The sequence below is a fragment of the Mugil cephalus genome, chromosome 18, assembly GCF_022458985.1.
Source record: "Mugil cephalus isolate CIBA_MC_2020 chromosome 18, CIBA_Mcephalus_1.1, whole genome shotgun sequence".
In the NCBI taxonomy this organism is placed as follows: domain Eukaryota; kingdom Metazoa; phylum Chordata; class Actinopteri; order Mugiliformes; family Mugilidae; genus Mugil; species Mugil cephalus.
The window spans coordinates 11,860,937-11,883,850 of NC_061787.1; the positions used below are offsets into that span (position 1 = coordinate 11,860,937).

General features: G+C 41.6%; 3 protein-coding genes across 6 annotated transcripts; all 3 read left to right on the forward strand.

Annotated features, from left to right (window-relative positions):
• The first annotated feature begins 216 nt into the window (after positions 1-216).
• apodb (apolipoprotein Db) lies at positions 217-4,006 on the forward strand. Its single transcript, XM_047568689.1, has 5 exons — positions 217-380; positions 1,102-1,217; positions 1,298-1,419; positions 2,066-2,151; positions 3,367-4,006. The coding sequence occupies exons 2-5, from the start codon at positions 1,107-1,109 to the stop codon at positions 3,597-3,599; spliced, it is 552 nt and encodes a 183-aa protein (XP_047424645.1). The 5' UTR covers positions 217-380; positions 1,102-1,106; the 3' UTR covers positions 3,600-4,006.
• Positions 4,007-4,570: 564 nt separating this feature from the next.
• Positions 4,571-6,506, forward strand: otos (otospiralin). Its single transcript, XM_047568690.1, has 4 exons — positions 4,571-4,770; positions 4,870-4,936; positions 5,385-5,408; positions 6,057-6,506. The coding sequence occupies exons 2-4, from the start codon at positions 4,879-4,881 to the stop codon at positions 6,242-6,244; spliced, it is 270 nt and encodes an 89-aa protein (XP_047424646.1). The 5' UTR covers positions 4,571-4,770; positions 4,870-4,878; the 3' UTR covers positions 6,245-6,506.
• Positions 6,507-16,226: 9,720 nt separating this feature from the next.
• On the forward strand, positions 16,227-22,657 carry and1 (actinodin1). 4 transcript variants are annotated; one of them, XM_047568809.1, is made up of 7 exons: positions 16,227-16,435; positions 16,821-16,915; positions 18,906-18,950; positions 19,273-19,418; positions 20,146-20,553; positions 20,798-21,052; positions 21,176-22,657. In XM_047568809.1, exons 2-7 carry the CDS (start codon positions 16,843-16,845, stop codon positions 22,205-22,207), a joined length of 1,959 nt encoding a protein of 652 aa, XP_047424765.1. In that variant the 5' UTR covers positions 16,227-16,435; positions 16,821-16,842; the 3' UTR covers positions 22,208-22,657. The 4 variants fall into 4 exon arrangements, with proteins under 4 accessions (XP_047424765.1, XP_047424766.1, XP_047424767.1 ...); XM_047568810.1 differs by having other exon boundaries at positions 16,824-16,915; XM_047568811.1 differs by having other exon boundaries at positions 16,229-16,435; positions 18,906-18,944.
• Positions 22,658-22,914: the final 257 nt, after the last annotated feature.

Below are 22,914 nucleotides of genomic sequence, written 5' to 3' on the forward strand. Positions count from 1 at the left end.
ACACTACCAAACTTTATAGCCACAGTTGTCATTATTTCTCTTTTGTGAATTATATACATGTTGGCTGTTTTAAATTTAAAAATAATAATAACAATGATTAAATAAACTTAAAATAAAATAAATTGAATTACACTCTATAATGATGAATGCACTGAAACAACTGAGAGCAGTGTGAACATAGGGGGGACTGAGTGAATAAAAACAATGACTGTCTGCATTTTCACTACGCGAGAATTTGCGCATGATGACAATTAGCTAACGAGCTGCCTCGTGCCGTCCGAATGACGTAACTTGAACGCGAGCCAGTGTTTGTGTGGAAAGCTTGAAACGCCCAGTTCGTACGAGCCTCGGACCTGCAAGGACACCTCCACACTGCTCAGGTAAGAAGGATTTAATTATGGGAATTAAAGTGCACTTTGAACGATTATAATTAATTCATGTAATATAAGCGTGTTTTATTTCCTAGAAGTAGACCAGCATTGTTTTTCCTTTTTCGTTTAATCATCTATTGTTTTAAGTGTGATGGGTATGAATATTTACTCATTTTACTTTATTTCACAGACCTTTCTCCAACATTTGGCCCCAAATCCATTTAGAAATTATTAAATATAACATTTATGTTATTGTTACACAGTGCTGTAAATAAGAGGCAGGTGTTTCTTTATGAAGCTGTTATGTGAATCCAGAAGAACAGGTGTGGCAGCATGTGATGTTGTGTAAAGAGACAAAAGAAAAAAATCACAATCTGAGCAGAGATCGAGAGTTGTTCTCTGCTATCTTATTTCACTAGATCTCAAACAAGTGAAAACAATTGCAGCTATGCAAAAGTGTCCCAATGAGCTTTTGTGTTCAGTTACCTGTAAGGTTAACCCCTTTCTGAGGGGTGTCAACATGGCGTGCTAACAAGCACTCTACATTGATTCAGGTCTGGTAACACAGCTACACAAGATGTTATTACCTTTATAAAAACCTAACATCACCCAGAATGCGATCCAAATGCTGACTATCACCAGATAATGTAGCGTGGAGCAGTGATCAGGAGCAGCTACAGGCGTTACTTTATTATAATCATAATATATTATCATCTCTTCTCTCCTAAAGGAAACATGTCTGCTGTCTACCTTCTCCTCCTGCTGCTCCCTCTTATCTCAGCTCAGACCTATCACTGGGGTCCCTGTCCTATTCCGAAGGTGCAGCCCAGCTTCAAACTTGAACAGGTAACATAATATAACATATAAGATGCATACTGAGCACACGATGAGCTCCAGTGCACCAACTGTCTTGCCTGTGTTAACAGTACCTGGGTAGGTGGTATGAGATTGAGAAGCTTCCTGCGTCCTTCGAGAGAGGAAAGTGCATTGAGGCGAACTACTCCATCAGGAAAGATGGAACCATCCGAGTGCTGAACTCTCAGTTCTAGTGAGTACTGACCGTTTCTGACTTCACATTTGCTGCTAAGTTTCGTACTGCTTTCAACTGTAAAGCAGAACTGCCCCCACTATCTTATCTACTTGGTAGATGTGGACCTGGATGCAGCAGCCCATTAGCTTAGCTTAGCACAAACACTGGAAACAAAGGGAAATAGCTAGCCTAAGAAAAAAGTCAAAGTTTTCGTAATTAGTAGAAATTCTGAAGAGCAAAAACAAAAAGGCAGCAAGTTACAATTAGAGTAAAGGGAGGTTACTCACATCTTTTACTGCAATAATTCACAAGTAATGATAAAAACATCCAGTGGACTAAACATTAATGAACTTCAGTTACATGTAAGCCCTTGCCATTTGAGTTCAGCTAAAGTGGAGACAAGACGTAGCAGCAGAGTAGCCTACAGTGACTAGGAGTGTGCTCCTGTCGGAAATGAGAATTCACAAGGTAACATGGGCTCTATGAATTCACCGTCTTGATTATGTAACAATCTGTGTAATCGATCTTCACATCTAATTTGATCCAGGCCCGATAGAATGTTTTTTATTAAACAGAAGAAAGACTGGAGGACATTCCAGTTTCTATCTAGGTTTTTACTTAATTCGTACTTGTGATTCTAATAAATTCTCTTTGTGTGTCTCAGTAAAGACAAAGTGAGGGTAGCAGAAGGGACAGCTGTGGTTCAGGACCCACGAGAGCCAGCACAACTTGGAGTGAGCTTCTCATATTGTAAGTACCCAGATTTTTTTTCATGTTTTGTACTTTTGTTTTGATTTGATTTTCACAAGAAGTCAACATTTTAATGTCCCCAACTATTATGTCATCAAAATATTACATAATTCAACAAATAAAGATGCTGTTTCACATCCAGCAGAGTTTCCCGTCTCTGCTGAGCTCATCTGAACACACTGAATGTGCACATACCTTTAGAGTGACAGTGATGTGAGCACAGTAGCTTCAGTTCATTTGTAATTATCGTGGACAATGAGTCTGTCTCTCAGTGAGAGCCTTGCATCAGTGTTTATTCTCATCCTGCTGGATCTCAGTAGATGTTTATGTCTTAAGTGGTTACATCACTTGGGACAGCTAATCAGGTTCATGGTTCACGTCAGACATCTTCCATTAAAATGAGTATTGGCAAAACCGGTTTTCATTGTTTTGTTGAGGCGGCACGAGGGAGTTGTCAGTTGAGTGTAAATAATAAAGTAATAACCAATCACATCAGCTTATATTTTAGCTCAGCCTCTGTCCAATCAGAAACAAGAAGTCTTGTCCGTATCCTTTCCATAATCTGAAATGTCATTGTGTTTTCATAATGTCACTGTGTTTTCTGAAATGTCGACCTTCAGGGCCACCGTAGTTATCTCTAAAACTAGCTAACATTAATCCATTGTCTCACTGGTTGACTGAGCACCGGTGTATAGATAACATTTTAACACATAATATGACATCTGACACTGAAATGCCAAGTCACAGAGCGTTCATGTGTAGTCGTGACACTTGGTACAATATAATTCGGAAACTCTGAGAGTGAGAAAGTAAAGTGTATTAAACTAGCTAGATAGCTACTTACATTCATTTACAGGGTTGTGTTGTGCGCTCGTCAATCGGGCTCGCCCTGTTCGCCAGTCGGGTTAACTATTGTTTGTACTTCCTACTTCACTTTCAACAATGGCGACTGAAACTTTCACCAAAATTTCTGCAAACATTCACAGAGGACAAGTCATACAAATGCGACAGCAACCAGAAATACTAAAGCGAAATACTAAAGTCTGAACTTCCTATTAGATTGTCAATCTCTATGCAGATGATACTTAAAATTTTGTTCCTTGAATTATGCTGAAGGTTTAAGTGTTCTTGTAGTATATTGTTTCATACGTTTTATCTCATTTGGTTTCATTTAGAAACGCTGATTAAGGAAATGTCTTTTTTCTCTGCTCCTAGTTACTCCTTATAGTCCATACTGGGTCCTAACCACTGACTACACCAGCGTGGCCGTCGTGTACTCCTGCACAGACATCCTTCGCATCTTCCACATCGACTACGCCTGGATCCTCGGACGCTCACGCTTCCTGCCTGCAGAGACGGTGTATTACGCCAAAGAGGTGCTGATCAACGAAGGGATCGACCTTTTCAGGATGAAGCCCACAGATCAGATGGGCTGCAAGGATAACTAGGGACTGAAGGAGGCTTCTTTCTCTCAGCCTCTGACAACTGAAGACTTTATATGTCTCCATCTCTTCAGATTCAGTAGTTTAATCACAATATTGCTGCCTAATATTTTATATTTTAAAAGAAGACAAAAATATTCTAGTGTCTCTTTTGTTGATGAATGGAATTGATCACAATTTATTGTAAACAATATTGTAATTATTGAAAAACTAACCACTTTGATTTCCACCATAAAGATATAAAACATGTATATTTTAATTATGTTTCAGCTGCTACCGGTAAAAGTTGGTCTGAATATATATTTTGGATTTTGGTTTAGTCTTGCATTGAATAATATTTAAAGAAACAAGTTTGCTCTTGGTGATGAGAAAAACGACGGTTCTGTGTTCATTAAAGATGCATTCCTTAAGCAGCTGCTTGGTCTCCTCTCATTGTACCTGATGCACACTTAAAGCTAGAGAGAGGCCTGATTTTACTTGATAATTCTTGTAATGTGGGAATGACACATAGTGAAACAGATTTTCATTAACATCAGATTCTGGAGGTTTTTTTTTTTTTTTAAATCAAACTGAAGTACTGACCACAGGGCAAATACACCACAAATGAAACAGTCGTGCAGTTTAGAGTTTGTTAAATCAATGGTCCAATCCTTACTTTATCAACTCAGAAATATTTTAAGGATTAGATCTGTTCTTTGCACCAAAAAAATGTTGTTCACCACTTCATAACCAGTCTGTGTCAGACTACCGGATTATTCCTTGCTTTCTGGTGTTAATTTAAAAATCAATCCGAAAATCTTTCTTCAATTGATGCTGCTTTCTTTAAACCGGCTGCCTGCTGCCTTCCGAATTGATTCCAGGTTATTATTGATTGGAGGCATCACTCCAAGTTGATTATCAGATCTTTCAGCGCCCTCCGTCCCGTCCAGTTGCCTCTGAAGTGTTGTTGTTCCAAGGTCCACGAAGATCACAGAGCATTTGCTTCAAGCGTATGTGGGACAGCATTTTACACCAGCTGGAAATATCGAGGAGGACTGAGTAAATCTGGTACAGTATAATCTGGGCGAGGCTTGGTGTGTGTTTGTGGAGCTCGGCTGGCTCTTCCTCTGCTGAGCCCCTCACACCACAGACGACCGTCCGATTAGCAGCAGCGTCTCTCTGCACAAACATTTTTCAGGTAAACATTTTTGGCATTTTTCCTCATCAAATTACAAACACTTTATTTACAGATTTGTATTTTATCTGCAAAACCATGATGTTGTTTTTGTTGATTTAGGACGTCAAGATGAAGCTGCTGGTGCTGCTCAGTTTTCTCCTCTGCCTCTTTGCCTGTCATCTCAGTGGTGAGTTTTATAATCTCTGAATTATAATGATACCTCTAAAGCTGTAGTCTAGTTGCTGTATTTATAGCCTGTCTTTGCAGTAAATAGGGATGACATTTTGGGGCAAAATTTGGTACATGTGCAAAATGCTTTTCACAATAGCTGTGAATCACATGATGTGACAGAGCTGCATCTATATGGAGCATTTGTTTTCTGCACAAAGGCAACTCTGTCCCAGTTACCATGATAAATTCCTTCTGGTTTGCACCATTTATATAAATACGTGCGTGTATGCAAACAATAATATTTGAGGAGGGAGCAGGTATCCCTGCTCTCCTCTGGGAGGAAGCTCAGTTTTCAATTTTCCCAAACTGAATCCCGTCTTTGTGCACGGGAAGCTGTGGAATGTTTGAGAATGTTAACTTTCTTTTTCCTCTCTTTCCCCCCTCCTCATCTCTCCACCTCACAGAGGCCAGAGTCATCCCAGAAGGAGGTACTGTTTATTATGAATAAATCCTTTCTTAGACACCTTCATACTCTGCAACAAACATATGCTTCACATATTCTGTATGTGAGTGGCAGCCAAATAGTGCTCCATGGGCTAAATCCTGCTCTCGCAGGAAATTTACAACAAAACCGTTGTATAATTCTCATAAATCCACTATAGCTAAAAATGCAAAGCACAAGAAATGTAATGTCTAATAACTTCCAATTAGGGGCAGGTGTTTCTTGTGTGAAGGGAAATGCATGGTAAACAACCTACTGTAGATGTTAGTCCTACACTTGGATTTAAACATGATCCTACATTTTTTTAAAGTACTAATAATGCTCCATACCTGTCCAGGGTGTACCTCGCCTCTCCCTCAATGACAGCTGAGAGAGGCTCTGAGCTTTAAGCTTTTCACCTACATTATCTGCAAGTTCACGCCCTGTCTCTGTTGACTGTATAACGACATTCAGTGCCTATTGTTCTCCGTTCCACAACAGCAGTGAACGGTGAAGACTTATCTAGCCATCAGGAAACGAGTTTTTCTCTGTAAACAGCTGTAAAATTTACACCAAACAACAGAGTAAATTGCAAAACAAGTGTTGAAATCTGATACGATTGAAGTCCTTTCATATCCTGCCGTGTGTCCCTTAGCGCCTTATGAAGAACCACCAGCTATTCCCTACTGGCCCTACTCCACCTCCGATTTCTGGAACTACATCGAATACTTCAGATCCATCGGCGCCTACAACCACGTCAATGAGATGGCCCGGGCCTTCTTCGCCCACCAGCACCTCGGAGACACCCTGGGATATGAGACCAACGCAGGGCATGAACACTGAGAGGGACGGAAGGAACCAGAATGTGGAGGAATAAAGGGAAAGATTGGGGGAAAACAAGGAAATTATAAAAACATAAATAAATAAATGAAAGCCGGGGAGAGTAGACAATTTTGTTGTTATTCTTTTCCCTAATATCTAACTGTTTTTAGCATAGCCAAACATACATAGAATGGAAATAGAGTTAAAAAATAAAAAAAAAGTGTTTTAGTATTGTATACTATACTCATGTAATGTGCCATGAATAAAACATTTAAAAAATGTGTCACCGTGTCTAAAACAATGTCTTCTCTAAATTGAAGTATCTGTAGTACCTTAAAATCTTTCCTTTGCCTATATTTATTGTCATTATTAAGTCATATCACTATTATTGTTATTATTCACAATTTATCATTTTTCTTAATCTCTAGCCACTAGACGTTCCAAAAACTATTGATAACTATTGATATCATATTTATATTTGTTATTTGTGTACTGTTAGCGTCTGAAATTACTTAGAAATTAGTTACCTTACAAGAGAAATTCATTTGATAAAATTAACGACATCTGCTAATAACACTTTAATGATCTGTGCAGTGTTTAGTTGGTACAGTTACAGAGCGGAACCAAAGACGAAGAGCTAGTAGCGCAAACCGGGCAGAAAATTGTGTTACACAGGAGTGTTTTGTTTACGAAAATCGAACAGCTAGCTGTCCTAGCTAGCCGCAAACTTTAAGCTGTAATATTATTTAACCTGACCGCTTGTGAATTCAGCATCAGGAACGAAATGAAGCCAGCTGTGGACGAGATGTTTCCTGAAGGAGCGGGTCCTTACGTGGATCTGGACGAGGTTAGTTGGAGCGAAAAAAACATGCTAATGGTAGCTAGCTAGCTAGCTGGGCTTAATCTTACTTTAGCGTTTAGCTTGTCTCTCTAACCTCTAGCTGCCAACTTTATCATAAAACAAGAGTTAATTATTATCATTGTCAGTGTTAGGATTTAGTGACGTCGATCACGTACGTATTTTTATAGGAGTTTATACAAAAAAACAAACCAAATGACACAGAGGCCATTAAGTTAAATGTTAAGTAGTGTAATATTTACATGTAAATAATACAATTTTTAATTTCATCTTCTTTTTTTGCACCGATAAACAATCAAACAAATCTGCTATCACGAATAATCATACTTGCTAACATCAGTTTTCTTTATGATCTTCATAACAACATACAAATTTAAAGGTCAAATATACATATTACTGTACGCTGATATGCCATAACATTGTGGCCACCTCACTACACATGAGGAATGTTTTGTACAGTTATACCGTTTAATAAATCAGACACAGAGGCTGCAATGCTGTGTTTTAAGTCTTTTTTTTTTGTCAAACTAGAATGCTTTTCCCAGGTTAGGTTGTACTTGGCTGGAATTTCTCACTACTTCACGTGAGGGGTTTATTATTAGATTAGATTTATTATCATGTCTGTGCACAAAGTAAATGCTGTTTGGTATGTTTTGCGGTATAAGTACCATAATACAGTGAGCGTACGGTATGTTCGTGCTAAATGACAGCTTGTACTGTTGCGTGTCCACAGGCAGGAGGCAGCAGTGGTCTGCTCATGGACCTGGCAGCCAATGAAAAAGCAGTGCACTCTGATTTCTTTAATGGTAAGACACAGATTCTGACATGTTCCTCGAAATGATTCAGTTTGCACACTGGAGTAGTGTATGTACGTACCTTACACTTAAGAAAACTATTATATGTGTGTACATAGCTGCATGCATTGAGCTCAGTAGAAATTAAACAAAAATCTTGTTTGATACGAGAAGAATAAACTTTGATTCCTTCAAGCTTCATGTCTTCTTGTAAGGACCCAACAAGTTACTTTACTGGTCCCTACAGTTGATTTCTATTAGGAAAATCTCACAATTTAAATCCGTTTTCAGCAGTCTACGGTGAATGAAAGTGTAACTTAAAGTACAACACTTATAGAAAGTAAGAAAATATCTGAGGCAGCAGCAAATGAGTAGGAAGGTTTCTGAATGAATTAAACCTGATGTGTTCCAGTAGTATTTCTGTAATATGAAAGGCTGGAGGCGAGAAACCAGATTACTGACACGCTGGAATGGGAACTGGGGTCTTAAGCTCATTATCCAGCTTCTTCCTGTAGCAATGTTGTGTTCTCACGTTAACCCTCGAAAATCCTGTTGTTCCCTTTAAACACAGGTTTATGTGCGAACGCACGTAAACACAGATGCACAAAAACACCAAGCTAATCTGTTTTCTGTCTCGCAGCGCTGGCTGCCGGCAGGGTAGTTTTGGCTCAGGAGCACATGACCTAGAAAAAAAAGAGCTGATTGTTAAAAAGAAGGGGGGACAGAAATGAGGGGAGGACGATGGTAAAGTGAGTTTATAGCTGCTGTCAGACTGAAACTCTGCGGGACATCTCGCCAGTCAGCTGCTTTGAAACCCACGCACTCCTTTACATCACTTGGGTTAACCCTCAGTTCCCTCCAGCTGAAAATGTATGCGCTCTAAGTATAGTAATGCCTCGCTTCCTTCAGAAATGGATAGTGCACATGGTTATGACTACATACAGAGTGTCATTAGTTTAAAAAACTGCAGTGATTGACACTAAACTGAATCCAAATTCTTTTAAATCCTCTTTGTGGTTTATTTCGGGTTTACCTTTCGGGTAAAATAACCACAACTGAAACAAAATGGCAGCCCCGTTAAATGTCCACATGCTCACAACGTGAAAATAAGATCAGCAGCAGAAAATATAAATTATATAGATATAATAATATAGAATATTGTTTGTTCCTGCATAGATGAGTCACGCTATGAAGACAAACTTTTAATTTTAGTTGTTAGGGAATTAAATGTCATTGAGTTTTTTTTTTTTTTTTTTTTTCTCTGCTGCTCTGATCTGTTGTTGGTGATACGTTGTTTTTACCGGTGACATCTGGCTATAAAGACTACAAATGCCTTTCTAATGCTCTTAGCTTTGTTAGCTGAAAATCTTCAGCCAGACCCAAAATGATGCATCTATAGGAATAAAATCCTAACTTTAACACATGTAAAAGTTTATAATTCCAAATATTGACACATTCTTCTAATCAGAAAGGCTGTTTCACTTCATATTGGTTTGTCTCGGAGGATCTACCAGATCTGAACAGAGTCTCTGACCGAACATCTGCTCTGAGTGATTTGATTGTGAGTGACCATCTTTAAGTACAAGTGTGAAAACGCCCAAGACATGTTTACTAGTGTGAATACACAGAGCATGGACACATGGACACACACTCAACTGATTCCCACTGCACGATCTATGTTTTGTCTTTGTTTCATTGAGACAAAACGCACAATTAAAAATGATCAGTGAGAAGCATCACAAGTGATCTGTTTTAGTAATGAGAGCCATTTAAAATATGTCGTCCTCATGGACCTTAACTAAATAATAATTAAGAGAGAATACATATGCTGTGTGTAATTCTGTCATAAAAATTATTGGCATGTGGCTAATTAGGAATGTGATGGTGGTGAAGAAGTTGCCATGTGGATTTACGCATTTCTATCTCTGGGGTTACTGAGTGTATGGATGTCGTCAGGGCTGGAGGTCTGTAAAAATAATGTAATAATAATGTCAGGATGTTCAAAATAACTCAGTGTGTGTGGTATCAATGACTCAGAGAGACACGACAGCAGGCGGAAAAGTAACACAACACCATGTTAACCTATAAACATCGACAACTCCGAATGTTTCCTTTTGTTTTAGTGCAAAAAAAAATATGAAAGTGTTTACACCTAATGGACTGCACTTTTACAAATGATGTAGTGAAGAATCAGACATTTCTCAAGAGAAAGAAGTGCAGTTTCTGTATAGGTCCAGGTCTGTGAGAGCTACGAATAGAAGTGAGCTTTACTGGAAAATTTGCTGTTAACGTCTTCAGTGTAATTTTAGAACCATGCAAATTCATCCCACGGGAGAGATCAGACTCTATTGTGGGCTGCGTTTGGTCGACAGGCCGTATGTTTGACACCTGTGCTCTACAACTTGTTTGTCAATGGATATTGAGTACCACACACCACTAACGGTGCTGTTTATTGTTCTCGGACAGATCCATTCTTTGGAGGCAGCAGCGGTTGTATAATATTCTACTGCTTCCTGAACGATGGTGTTGGTTTGCATACAGTTCATAGCCAGACAGAGGTTGTTCAGAACCAGACTTCCTGTTTTATGTCATCTCAATTGTGTGAAAGACACTTTTTGTGAACCCATAATAAGATATGTTAAAGGAAGAGTCTTTCTGCTTAAAACGTAGTTGTGCGTAGCTAAAGGACAAGCTGGGCCTCATTACAGTGAACATGTGAACGTCCTGGTACTGGAAACCAGAGCCTGGAGCCTTTTTGTGCTGAATCAATCTCTAGATCTTGAGTTACATGAATACAGTGCACACACAGAGCTACTAGACAGCCTATATCACCAAGTATTTCACAGGATTCAACAACGGTAATAAAGTCGGACAGCTTTAAAGGTCAGCGTGTAGTTGACATCAGCTACAAACTCTTCAAAACGTCGCGACTAGTCAGCGCAAATAAAATCACTTCTTGCCCCCGTTGCTCCTCAACGTCAAGTGGATTTTAAACGTTTTTTAGCGACTGTTCATCCAGGTGTTTTAGAAAATTTCCCCCACAATGTTTGGGTTTTAAAATGATTCATGGGGTGAAAAGCACCCATCTTATCCTGCGATGTTTGCAGTGAGTCACGTCCACTAGCTCAAAGCAAAAACTAAAACACTGTTTATGGCCCCCAAATATCCTGTTAAGGAGACCAACTCCACAACATCTGGTGTGACTGCAACCAGATGTGGACTGGAAATGACTTGTTTGCTTCTTTAGTGAACATTAATCTGTCCCAGCACATTGGATTCACTTATACTGTGGTAGTTTTGGAAAATAATCTTGAAATTAAGACTTATTCTGTTTGTTCTGGATTGTTTTAAATGTTGCTGGGTGTCAAGGTCCGTTTAAAAACCTCCCAGGGCGAGAAGAGCCTCGTAAATTCTTCTAATTAAGTCTTACATAGTCATGTTTTCAACCGTGGAGACGTAGAGGAAATGTAAAGGGGCCAGCCCGTCTTCTTTTTGAGCAACTACTTATTGTTTTTCCATTATTTTCCCCCAATTAACTGAGTCAACCATAAATTCTCTGGTAATGCCTTTCAGATCCGACAGGTTAGTAACTCTGTCCAAACCAGACCCCAAAGAAAGGTTTAACCAGTGGCCATTTATTTGATCTGACATTTTCACATTTTAAATTGTGTCCCTGTGTCCCTCAGTGAGGTTTAGAAGCATGTGGTTTTCTCTCAGCCAATCAGAGAAGATCAAGGAAACACTTTCAGGTCAAATCCAGGTTAAATATGGTCTTTAAGGTCGACCTCTGCATGAGTATAACTGATTTATTGGGTGAAGTGAAGAAGTGTCCTAATGTGACAATGTGGATGTTGACAAGTGTCTGATTCAGGCACTTATGTTCTAATGGTGTAAATCATAGGTCTTCAACAGGGGGTCTGCGGCCCCTAGGGGGTCCATGGAGGTACTGCAGGAGGTCGCAAAATCTTTGGTTGATTAGACATTTTCCTTTTTTTTTCCTTCTAAATTTTCAACCACATATTTATATTTCTTTAAATACACATTAACATGAATCCAACTTATTTTACTAAAGGGATAAATGGAGGCAGAAGACGTTATCCTCCATCAACACTTCACTCATTTAGCGAAACAGCAGCTTTCCTAACAGCTCACCTTTTCTATTTTTATAAATCTTTTTATTCGTTTTTTCGCTCACATACAATAACAATTCACGCATACAGTATATGCAAGAAACAGCCACCTTTTCACACAGCTGCACTAGCTGAGATCTGTCAATCAAAGCCTCCTGTACACAGTAGGCCCCGCCCCTTTCGCTGCTGAGCCAATCACGAGGCCACATATTACACGCTGAGTGCCAGGTTCCCCACAATTGGCCGAGAGACTGTTCAGTGCCCAGGTGAAATCCCAGAATCATGTCATAAAATGACAATAAATTTTGGGCTCCTTGGCCTGAAAAACGTTGATTTAAATACACATTTACATTTTTGTTACCACTTAAGGACAAGGAACCATATATGGTAACTTAATTGATCTTGATTTTGTAAACACGTGTGTTTAGCTACATTTTAAGTTCAAAATACAGAATAATGCATTTCTGATCCAACATTAAATTATTATTATTATTATAAGTTTGATGTTTTTAAGTAAGTGAAAAATTCTCCGTAATGCCTGACACAGTGTTTTAAGGATTTATGTTTACCTTCAGAAGACAAAACACGGAAATATTCATATACTATAACTTGAACTAATCATGTGTTTGGGTCTTTAGATTAGATTAGATTAGATTAGATTAGATTAGATTAGATTAGATTAGATTAGATTAGATTACAAGGTACTAATCTAATCTGAGAGAAGAAAAATTTTACAAACGTGAATATATCCTAATGATCAATTGGTTTATCTCCAATCTCTATTTTATTACAGTGATAAAAACATTGTGTGTGTGTGTGTGTGTTTGGACACTTTCTAAGAACAAAACATGCATAGAAGTGCTCTCATCCCATCATATGTTGTCTAAACCGAGCAACTGGTGTCAAGGAAAGATTTTCTTTGTATCATATTTAGCCCCTTTGAAACAGCTGGATTAATTTTAATGCTCTTCTCTTTTTTTTGTTCTTTCATCTCCAGACTTTGAGGATCTGTTCGATGACGACGACCTGCAGTGACAACAGCTTCAGAACACCTGTACATAAAAGAAACGAAGAAAACATATTCTCTCTCCATGTTCTCCCCTTTTTTTCTTTGTACAGCCTTTCCTCCCATAAGTCACTCAGCCTAATGAAATAAAGCCTTTTTTCCGTTTTTTTAAAAAATAAAAGCTGTCACGCTGAACCAGATGTCTGTGAATTCTGAGGATCCCTCACATTCCAGCTCCAGAGAAAATTATGAGTATGGTTTTGGCGTCGTCGTGTTTGAATCTGCTCCCCGGCTGGATTGCAGGTTTGAGGGCTCTGCGAAACACCTGTTGGCGAACGTAATTACATACGAGATACAGTGTTAACATGACCACTAAATGTTGAGTCGGGGCACGATGGGACAGGAAAGGGGCTGAAAAAAATGTGGAAATGCTAAAAAAAAAACAAAAAAAACATAGTAAATGAGGCGTTCAGGTGCTGACCAGAGCATTAAAAACTTGATGTGGAATAATGGAGCCAGAAAGAAGCTGTCAGGTATCATATATCGATTCATTTATTTTACTTCAAGATTCAACGTTGACTGAAATGAACTGATCCTGTTTTTTAGAGAAAAGTCTTAAAATTAATCGGTTGTGACTGAGCTGAGGCTGGTCTGCACTAAAAGTATGAAGTTTTGGTTCATGTTTATAGATGTTATGTTGCACATTTACCAAGAAAGATGATAAGAAAAAAGAAAAAGTTACACAAATACTATAACTGTAGCTGTATAGGGATAATTTAACCTTGAAATTCCTCCACAGTCGCCCTGATTGTGCTCTTTAATCAAGTAAATAACAACTGTATTTATCTCTTTAAAAGTGGTCTTCATTCATCAGATTCCAGCTAATATAAACCATTTATACCAACAGCAAAGCTCATTGAAAAATGTCGAAGAAAAAGGTGGAATTTGTTTTACTGACTGAAAAACATCCATTTGACACTTTTCCCCCCGAGGTTCACGTTCACAGATGTTCTGTTGCAGAGTTTACCAAGAAAAGAGGCTCAGAAACAGGAAAAGTCACAAAAGTGCAGCTATCATCATCATTTATTTTTATGGGAAGGTTTTCCACCTGATTTTTTTATTTTTTTTTACCCTGGCTCCCAGTCACTAAACCGTGAAAACCATTTATAGCGCACCGCATTTTAAAAGAGGAAAGGTCGTCTTCGAAGTGTCGCCACACACTTTTTGTTTTAGTGTCGTTTTATGCCTTTAAAACCTAAACTTCTTTTCGAGCTGAAGCTGAAGAATGAATGAATGAAACTTTGGTCAGAAGCGTGCTGCACCAGTGATTTGTGGTGATTTTTAGTCAACTGTGTTCGTCTTTCATTCAATCTGTGTTTACAGCAGTTTTTGTTCCCTGAATTTTGCTTTCAAGGCAAAGCTTCATCTGGTTAAAAGCAAAACTGCACCAATCCATATCCATGTTTACTGTTTGAATCATTCTATACAGTATACACTTTCTGCCAAGAGTCCCACAATGCAGTGTGTTCAGTTTTACTTTCCAAAAGCACAACTCGCAGCTGACAGTGATTAATACATTTCAATTTACTCCTTATCATTGACTGCGCTTCATACATAGTATGAATGAGTGAATTTGTCTTTAATTCTGCATTTTTCCCCGGATTGTGTTTTTGATCTATAATCTGCAAGCCAAAACATTATTAACACCATTAACCGGTTGTGCTGCTGCTTTAACAAAGAGATAAAGCAACTACAACTTAACGGGAAACACATTAGCAAAGACGTTAACAGATCTTTGACACACTTTTTTCTTTTTCTCCAGTTTCTCATATACCGTAGAAAATCAGAGCAGAACGAATCATCCGATGGTTCAGATCATGAAAACCAGTTGCAGAACAGAAAGATAAAAGACAAAAATAAAGAATATAAGTGAATCACTCAACGTCTTAATGAGAGAACACCAGATGTTTTGTGAAGTTTCTGCATCGTATTCAGACTGCAGCAACTTCTCAGTTAAGATTTGACAGTTACTTTGTTTTTAATGGGGCATTAACTATTTACACCTATTAATTATCTATGTAGTAAAATAACACATGAAAGTCATGACAGCTCATTTCTTGTTGAAAGTGGCACCATCATCCCAAATAATGTCATTTCTGTCACCAACGCATAAACACAAGATGTAGCTGGACAGACGCAACTCAAAACCAAACCTCTTCCAAAAACATTACACCAAGGAGTGAACTCTGGCTCTGGTACATTTGATGTGTTAAATTTAAGAGACTGTGCACAAACACTTTCTGAACAACTGTGTCTAAAAACTAGCTCCATCTACTAAAAATAACTTCATTTATTTTAGGTTAAACTTGGTGAAAAAAAAAAAATCCTCCAAAAACTAATAAAACCTCCCCTGAAGCTCAAACCTCGTAACACCGTTGAATGTCAAAACTGGATTACAGGCGTATCCCGTCAGATATGATGACACTGCTTCATGCATCACAGCCAGTGTGAAGGCTTTTCCACGAAAACGGGCGCTCTGTGTGTGTGTGTGTGTGTGTGTGTGTGTGTGTGTGTGTGTGTGTGTGTGTGTGTGTGTGTGTGTGTGTGTGTGTTACGAGACTGGCGTGTCTGAACAGTTAAACTGAGGAGGAAACTGTAGATTATCAGATTCCTCATGTGTAGACCAGCTGTGGCCTGGACTCAGTGTGTGTGTGTGTGTGTGTGTGTGTGTGTGTGTGTGTGTGTGTGTGTGTGTGTGTTCAGGTTGAGACAGAAGCTGTGGTTTGGCCCTGGTTGAGGTCTCTGAGGGGAAGTGCTTATGTGGCACTTCGCCTCCCCTTCATTACCGCTTCATCTTCTCTATCCCTTTTATGGCCTTTTTTTGTTTTGCTTTTTTGTTTTAAACGTGTGCAGCAGTTATTGTTGCATCTTAAAAACAAACCCAAAGTCTGATTTCCAGCTTATAATACAAAGATAATTAATATGAAGTGCATTAAAATATAACAGCAAAAAAAACAACAAAAAAAAACACTTAAGATGACTCCTTTCTTCCCCATTTTCCACGTCTCCAACTCTATCCCGAACCCTCCCACCTTCTCCATTTAATTACGGTGCCTCCAATTGGCCGAAACCTGCAGCCAATCAGGCGTCTTCGTCGAGGCGGCCCTCGACCCCCCTCAGGTGCTACTCGTGGGCCTTTTTTGTGCGTGTGGCAGAGATGACGTGCTCGGTTTAAAACCTCGCGGGACCCTCGTGTCGGGGCAGTCTGTAAGAAGGGCAGCAGGAACAGTCGGGCTGCACGAGGAGTCTCTCATCACACACTGAAACACAAACACCGACACAGACACACACACACACCTGGCGGAAACCAGCCGGCCTTCCTCTGAGTCTGGATCTGCGGGCGCTGGTGTAAAACAACCACAGGTAAGAGGGTCTGCGTTCGCTCCTGTAGGTTTAGGTGCTTTGCGTAAAGATTCCAAGTTCAGGTTGAAGTTTGAAGAACAGCTGTTTCACTGTTTCACGACGGCAAATCAGTGGCTGTGAAACGACATGTTTGTTTGAAGAGGTCACCTCCGGGCTGCAGGGGTCACCTCCCCAGCTCTCCAGGTGAGCACTTAGCAGAGGGCAGGATTGGAGTGGAAACTTATAGGAGGTTATGTTTGGAAATTTATTAAATAACTTGACAAGAACATAGTGAAAAAAGGAGGTTCTATCAATGACAAAAACTGATTTTGACCTCCACTCAAAGTTGGAGTGACATGTTACGTGAATAAAGCCTCCGTCTGAGGATCCGTGTGTTTGGTCCCAGCAGGAGAGGAGGAGGTTCAAACATGGCCGAACAGAGGAGAACCAGCTTCTCCGGTGTGATGATCGCCGCTCTGCTGGCTGTGATGCTGCTGCCTGGTGAGTACACAGCCTCCTACGCAGGGAGGGGGGATGTTACAACATCGCACAACCGGGGTAAATGTGTCGGACACAAGGTGACATACACACACACACAAGTGTCTCAACGAAAGCGCCTCTTTAAACTGTTACAGGAAATTATTACTTGAATCATCCTCAAGTTGTTTTTTCCTTGGTAGGAAATGATGACTTTTTTTTTTAGTCCGTAAAACAGCAAATAATTGCGCATTCTTCATCAAAGCCGACTCATTGACTATTAGAGGGATATTTTGACCCCGTCGCCTTCATTCCGCTCTTTAAATAATTGAAGCCGCGCCATTACCGACCCCTCTCTGAGCTCCTTCTCCCAGCAAAGCTCATGTCCCTGCGGCTCGGGAACAGCTCTGAAAGATGAGCACACTTGTAAAAAAAAAAAAAAAAAAAAGTACAGAGGCAGCGTTTATTAGAGAAACAAAGGAGCCCTTAAAGTCGGCCAGTTCACACCCCAAAGCTCCTCTTAAATACGGTACTTGAGTAAACGTATGTGCATCTGCAATCACAGCTGGCAGTCACACGAAGACACACAGGAGGAGCGAGGTATAAGTCGTTATGTGATGTGACGGCCTCACTGCGCCGTGTGCATGTATGACTCACGCAGGAACTGGTGCGTTGATGAAAAATGGCAGCTTTGACAATACCTTGATTAAATGAACACGTTTGACGCACTCTGTGATGAGTTTATTCAACATGTGTGATACCGAACTGTAGAAGACAGGAGTGACTGAGTGAAACAGTGAAAATAATGTCATTTTGCAGCCCGTAGATGCACTGTGACGGTCAAAGGTGCATCGTGCAGATTGAAACCTATTGTTAAAGATCCCTCTGAATGCGTTCCACCTGAGTCTACACCCCAAGGTTCTGTTTGTCGCAGGGTTAGCTGACCTTGACCGGTTCATGGCCACAGCTGTATCATAATCCAACACGCCCGTGATGTTCATATATCACCAGTAGCAACGTGCAGACGTGGTGCTCGTCTGCCGCCTGTTTCCAGTTTGCTCTTGACGTGATTGATATGTTTACAGAAGGGGAGGGAGTGGTGGGGGGGGTGCTCCTGCTTATGTCTCATCTAAATGCGTTTTAAAGTTCCTCTGATGGTTAAAGGGGGAAAACTGCTGAAGGAGCCAGAGGAGGGGGGTTCTTTCATCGGTGCTGGTCCAGTAAAAAAATTAGTACCTGTCAGCATCACCTCCTCCCCCTCCTCCCCCTCTGCCCTCTTAAAGCGCTGCTGTTTCCAGATGTGCCTTCTTTTTTTTTTGTTTTAACAGCCTCGTAAAACATAATACAGCGGATACACTGGGGCAGCATCATTCAGCCCACCACCCTCTTTCTTTCCTCCATCACCTCAGGTCACCTTCACTCCTCCTCTAATTCTGTTTTCAAACCCTTCTCTCCCCCATGACCTTACGCGCCGCACCGCGCACCCCTTCCTTCTGATTACTCCATCAAAGCTTATCAAAAGTTTTCTTTAAGAGATTGATGTTCTTCCCCGACACGCGTCACGTAACCTGATTTATCCCCCTCCCCCCGATCTTTTTTCTTTTCTTTTTTTTTTTTTTTAAAAAACCTCTCATCCATTCCTTTCTTATTCTTCCTCTTTCTCCTCCTCTTCCTCTGCCTCTGTAAGGGATTAACACCTTTTCCCCGCAGAGATGAAAGAAAACCCAGAGCTGAGCGGAATCTGCTGTACGGGGGTCAAACGGTGCACATACATGTTGTGCACAACGATACACACACAGGTCTTTGAGAGCGCAGCGTGGCGTTTGATGTTGCAGGCTCCCCCTATAAAATCTACAAAGAGTTCCTGCGCTTCAGGCTGAGCCAATTACCTCTGCCCTGTTTAATGAATAATTTCAGGCAGTAAGCGTTTGAGGTTTAATGTCATATTATCACTTATGAACTGCAATCTTCGCTCCGCTTACATCTGTTTTTCTGCTTTTCCCTACTTTTCTAGCGTTCTTGTCTGCTGGACCGATTGCGCAAAAGCCCAAAGGTGATGGTGAATATGTGATTTACTTTTTCTTTAAATATACAAATGCACTGTTGTTTCCAAGGTGTACACAGTGACAAATGAATCTGTGAGTGTATCGTTAAAGCTTAATGCCCAAATTCATCACCGCACATCACCTTGCTTCAACATTAAACCCTGTGATTGATATCTAAAACGACGTAGCAGCAATTTTCCACAGAGGCCGGAACGATAACTGACCTCAGAATAAAAGCAGCTAAAGGAGCCCTTGGTTGAAACTTTAAAAAGTCACTGGAAAGTCCTTGAGATTCACGTCCAAGCCTCTCACATCCTTCTTCCTTCCTGTCCTCAGCGGGGGAAAGTATTCAGGAGAAGGCGGACGCCGCGGCGCTGCACAGGAGGCTGATCCGCAACCGCAGGAACATCAGCTGGTACAAGCAGCACTCCGACTTCTGGAGCTGGTACAAATTCTTCACGGACAACGGCAACCAGGAGGCAGTGAGTAAACACGCCGCTGTTGTGTGCATTTCAATTTAGCTTACTAATAAAAGTCTTAAGAACTTTAAGTATGAAACAAAGCTCTGTTTAAGAAGTTTGAAAACAGCTCTTTCAATATTAAAGCTCCTTTGATCAATTCTTTATGTTGAAGACAAGTAAAGTGGATATGACTACAATGGCAAGGGTCTTCCTAAGCTGCTCAGTTCAACAGTTTTAGCATCTTTCAGCTTATGTTTTGGTTTCAATGGCCTACTGCTTCACTGTTTTGCTTCAGCCTCAGAGTGGTTTCCCTACACAGCATGTAATGTTGCATGTGTAGTGCTACTACTTTACAATCCACTATGCACTATTTGTCCAGCCTTAAACAGCAACATAAGCTAGTAAACAAATTGGTACTTTTAGTGACTGGTCACTAAAGTGTTCCTCGAGATTTGGTTGAAACCAAAGTAGAGCTGAAATACAGTCAATTTTCAATCAGTGCTGTGTTGTGCAGCCTGTTACACTGTAACTGTAAACGATGTACTCCTGCAGTATTTCTTATTTTCTTTTTTGTATGTTCCTAACAATGAATCACAATATGGGAAATAATAATAATCTACAGAGGTTTCTGTGAATTGTTTCCAGTATATTCATTTGTAGATGGAGACAGAGGCGTCTAAATGTAACAGCGGGTGTTTGATACTAAGCAGCATCTCCTCCTCCTCTTCTTCCTCTTCCTCCTCCTCAGGTTCAGGAGATGGATCGCATCTACTTGGCCTACCTCCAGAACAAGAACCGCGCCGAGGGACGTCGCTCCTACAAGGCCTACCTGGCCCACCTGGGGGAGATCTACAAATCCTGCGCCGAGTCCGACGACCCCAACTGTGTCGCGACTCACACCACCAGGCCCAAACCAGAGCCCCCCAAACCTGCGCCAATCAAGACCTGTGATCCCACCAAGGACCCCTACTGCCTGTACATGGCTTTGGTCCAGGGCAAGAGCCCCTACCAGCCCCTCGTGCTCCCAGTTGCCAGCCCTGCCCCAGCACCAGTCAAGGCCCCTGCCCCTCTCTATGTCCGCTCTGCTGCTCCAGCCAAGGACCCACAGTCTGGGTATTACTACTATGCTCCATCTGCAGCGCCTTTCCTTTCCAAGGTATGCTTCTGGGTGACGATTAAATAACTGCTTTGTTTGCCCTTGTACGTTTATAAAAAGACACTGAGGCTCTTTCAATGGATCCAGTTGTGATGAAAACAATACCTAACTGTGCTATTTTCACTTGTTTTTTTGTGGCAAAAATTCAAACACTTTAATTCAATCAACACTTTAAACTGTGCGTTTTTTCTCTCTCGTTAACGACCCCATGCTTAAATATCTGCCTGTGTTCCTCATGCTTCAGGAGCAGAAGGCCGAGCTGCTGCGTATCTGCTCTTCTGACGACGTGGAGTGTCTGCAGTACCACCTCAGAGCTGCCCATGGGTATAAACCCTCTGCCGGGCCCCTCCCTTCGTACGCCCACCTCGGCTGTGACCCCAAGAAAGACCCCACCTGCAAACCCAAACTGGTTCAGAAAGCTCCTTCTGGTCTTTATCTTCAGTATCCTAACTGCGACCCGCTCCGCGATCCCTACTGCGCCTACGCTGCCTCCCTTGTGGTGCGCTTTATGATACTAATTCATTTTCATTTAAAAGATATTAACCGTTGTGTTTTATGCTTTTATTTTATGCTTTTATTTTATGCCTGATTGCGTTTTAATTATGATTTGTTCCCCCCCCAGGCTCCTCGTGCTCCTAACCCGCCCGCCCCAGCTGGGCCTGGGTCCTGCAACCCTCTTTTTGAAGATGGCTGCAACCCCCTCACCGCAACCAAATTTTCTACTCCCCCAGAGGAGTACAGAAATGGGGAAAAAGATGAGGCTGCTGCTATTCGTGCTGCCCCTCCTGCCGCTGAGAACAACTACGACCCCTATGCCATGTTTAGGGATGCTTACGCTAATGCTAACAGAGTTACTGATCCTTATGCCATGTACCGCCAGGCTAGCACCCCCCCACCTCCAGTCAACGACCCATATGCCAGACTACGCCAATACATGACCCAAGCTCAAGCTAATGACCCGTATGCTCCACGCATGGAGGCTCCTCCACGCATGGAGGCTCCTCCTGAGTCTAATCCTAACGACCCTTTCTCTGCTATCCGTGAGGCAATGGCTGCTATGCATCGCCGTGGCCCTCCCACCCCCAGAAGTCAGCACCCATTTGCCACTCCCAACTATGAGGAGCCTGCCCCAGAGGCGCGCCACCCTCTCGGCCCACCAGGTAAAACTAAGGAGGGCTATGACTGCTTCATCGGCTACGACCGCGAGTGCTACCCCGTGAAGCCCAATGAGCCCCGCTCCGGAGTCCACCGCCGCATGCCCTACCCCGCCGAGGCCTACGAGCCCCACCTGAATGCTGACGGAACCCGCAACGGAGTCCTGGAGCCCTCCAACCCGCACTGCGACCCCGAGTACGACCGTGACTGCCGCCTGCGTCGCTACGAGCCCGAGCAGCCCCACGCCGAGACCCAGCCCGAGCACCACGTCGAGGAGGACCACAGTCAGGGGGCGGCAGAGAGCGAGCGTCAAACCGAGCAGCAAGAGCAGGAGCAGTACGAGGCAGAGCCCTACCAGAGCGGCCAGGAGGAGCCCCACATGTCTTACCAGCCGTTCTCGCAGGGTATGCCCAGCCTCCAGGACATACTCAGACGCTACGGAGACCAGTACCCCGGGCAGGATGATCACAGAGCTTATACGGATGACTACCGCAAGTAATTAACACCCCAACACACATGCATGCAGATGGACATGAATACACAGCCACGTGCGTTCCTGTTGCTTAGTCCTTGAACGCCTCACGCACCAAGCTTCCAGCTCCAACTGGACCAAGTATGGGACACAGGTGAAGTCAATGGACCCAATAAGCAAGTACATCCAAACATAGCTTCCTGCTGTAGGAGCACGCTCAGAAACGTTGTCGGATCACACCTGACTTCCTCTGCCCATTCGCTGTTTCCGACACGTTTGCTTCGGCGTATCGTTTTTTCTGCTTTCCACTTCAAACCTCATTACAAACACTCAGTTGTGTAGTGACTTCCTCAGCTTTGCTTGTGTATCTATGCATCTCACTTTTTAAAGATTTGTTTGTTGCTTTTTGTCAATGATGGATTATGTAAAGATTTTTTTTTTCCATTTGATTGTTCTAATAAAAAGCTTCAGAAAGCTCTTCTTGCATTTTATTTAATGGGTCGTGACATTTTGGCAAGGATGTAATGACAAACTGAATCAGTGACAAAGCACTGCTATGTGTTGGGTGTGACGTTTTTAAAGTGTTCTCATAGATTTGCCACTTAAGACAGCAATGAAAGGCAATCACAAAAAAAAAAATATCTAAGTTGACTCACCAATTGCACAAAATACATCTGGACTCATTTCAAACTGTGGAGCTGACAGCATCACATTTCCTCCACTAATATACCTTA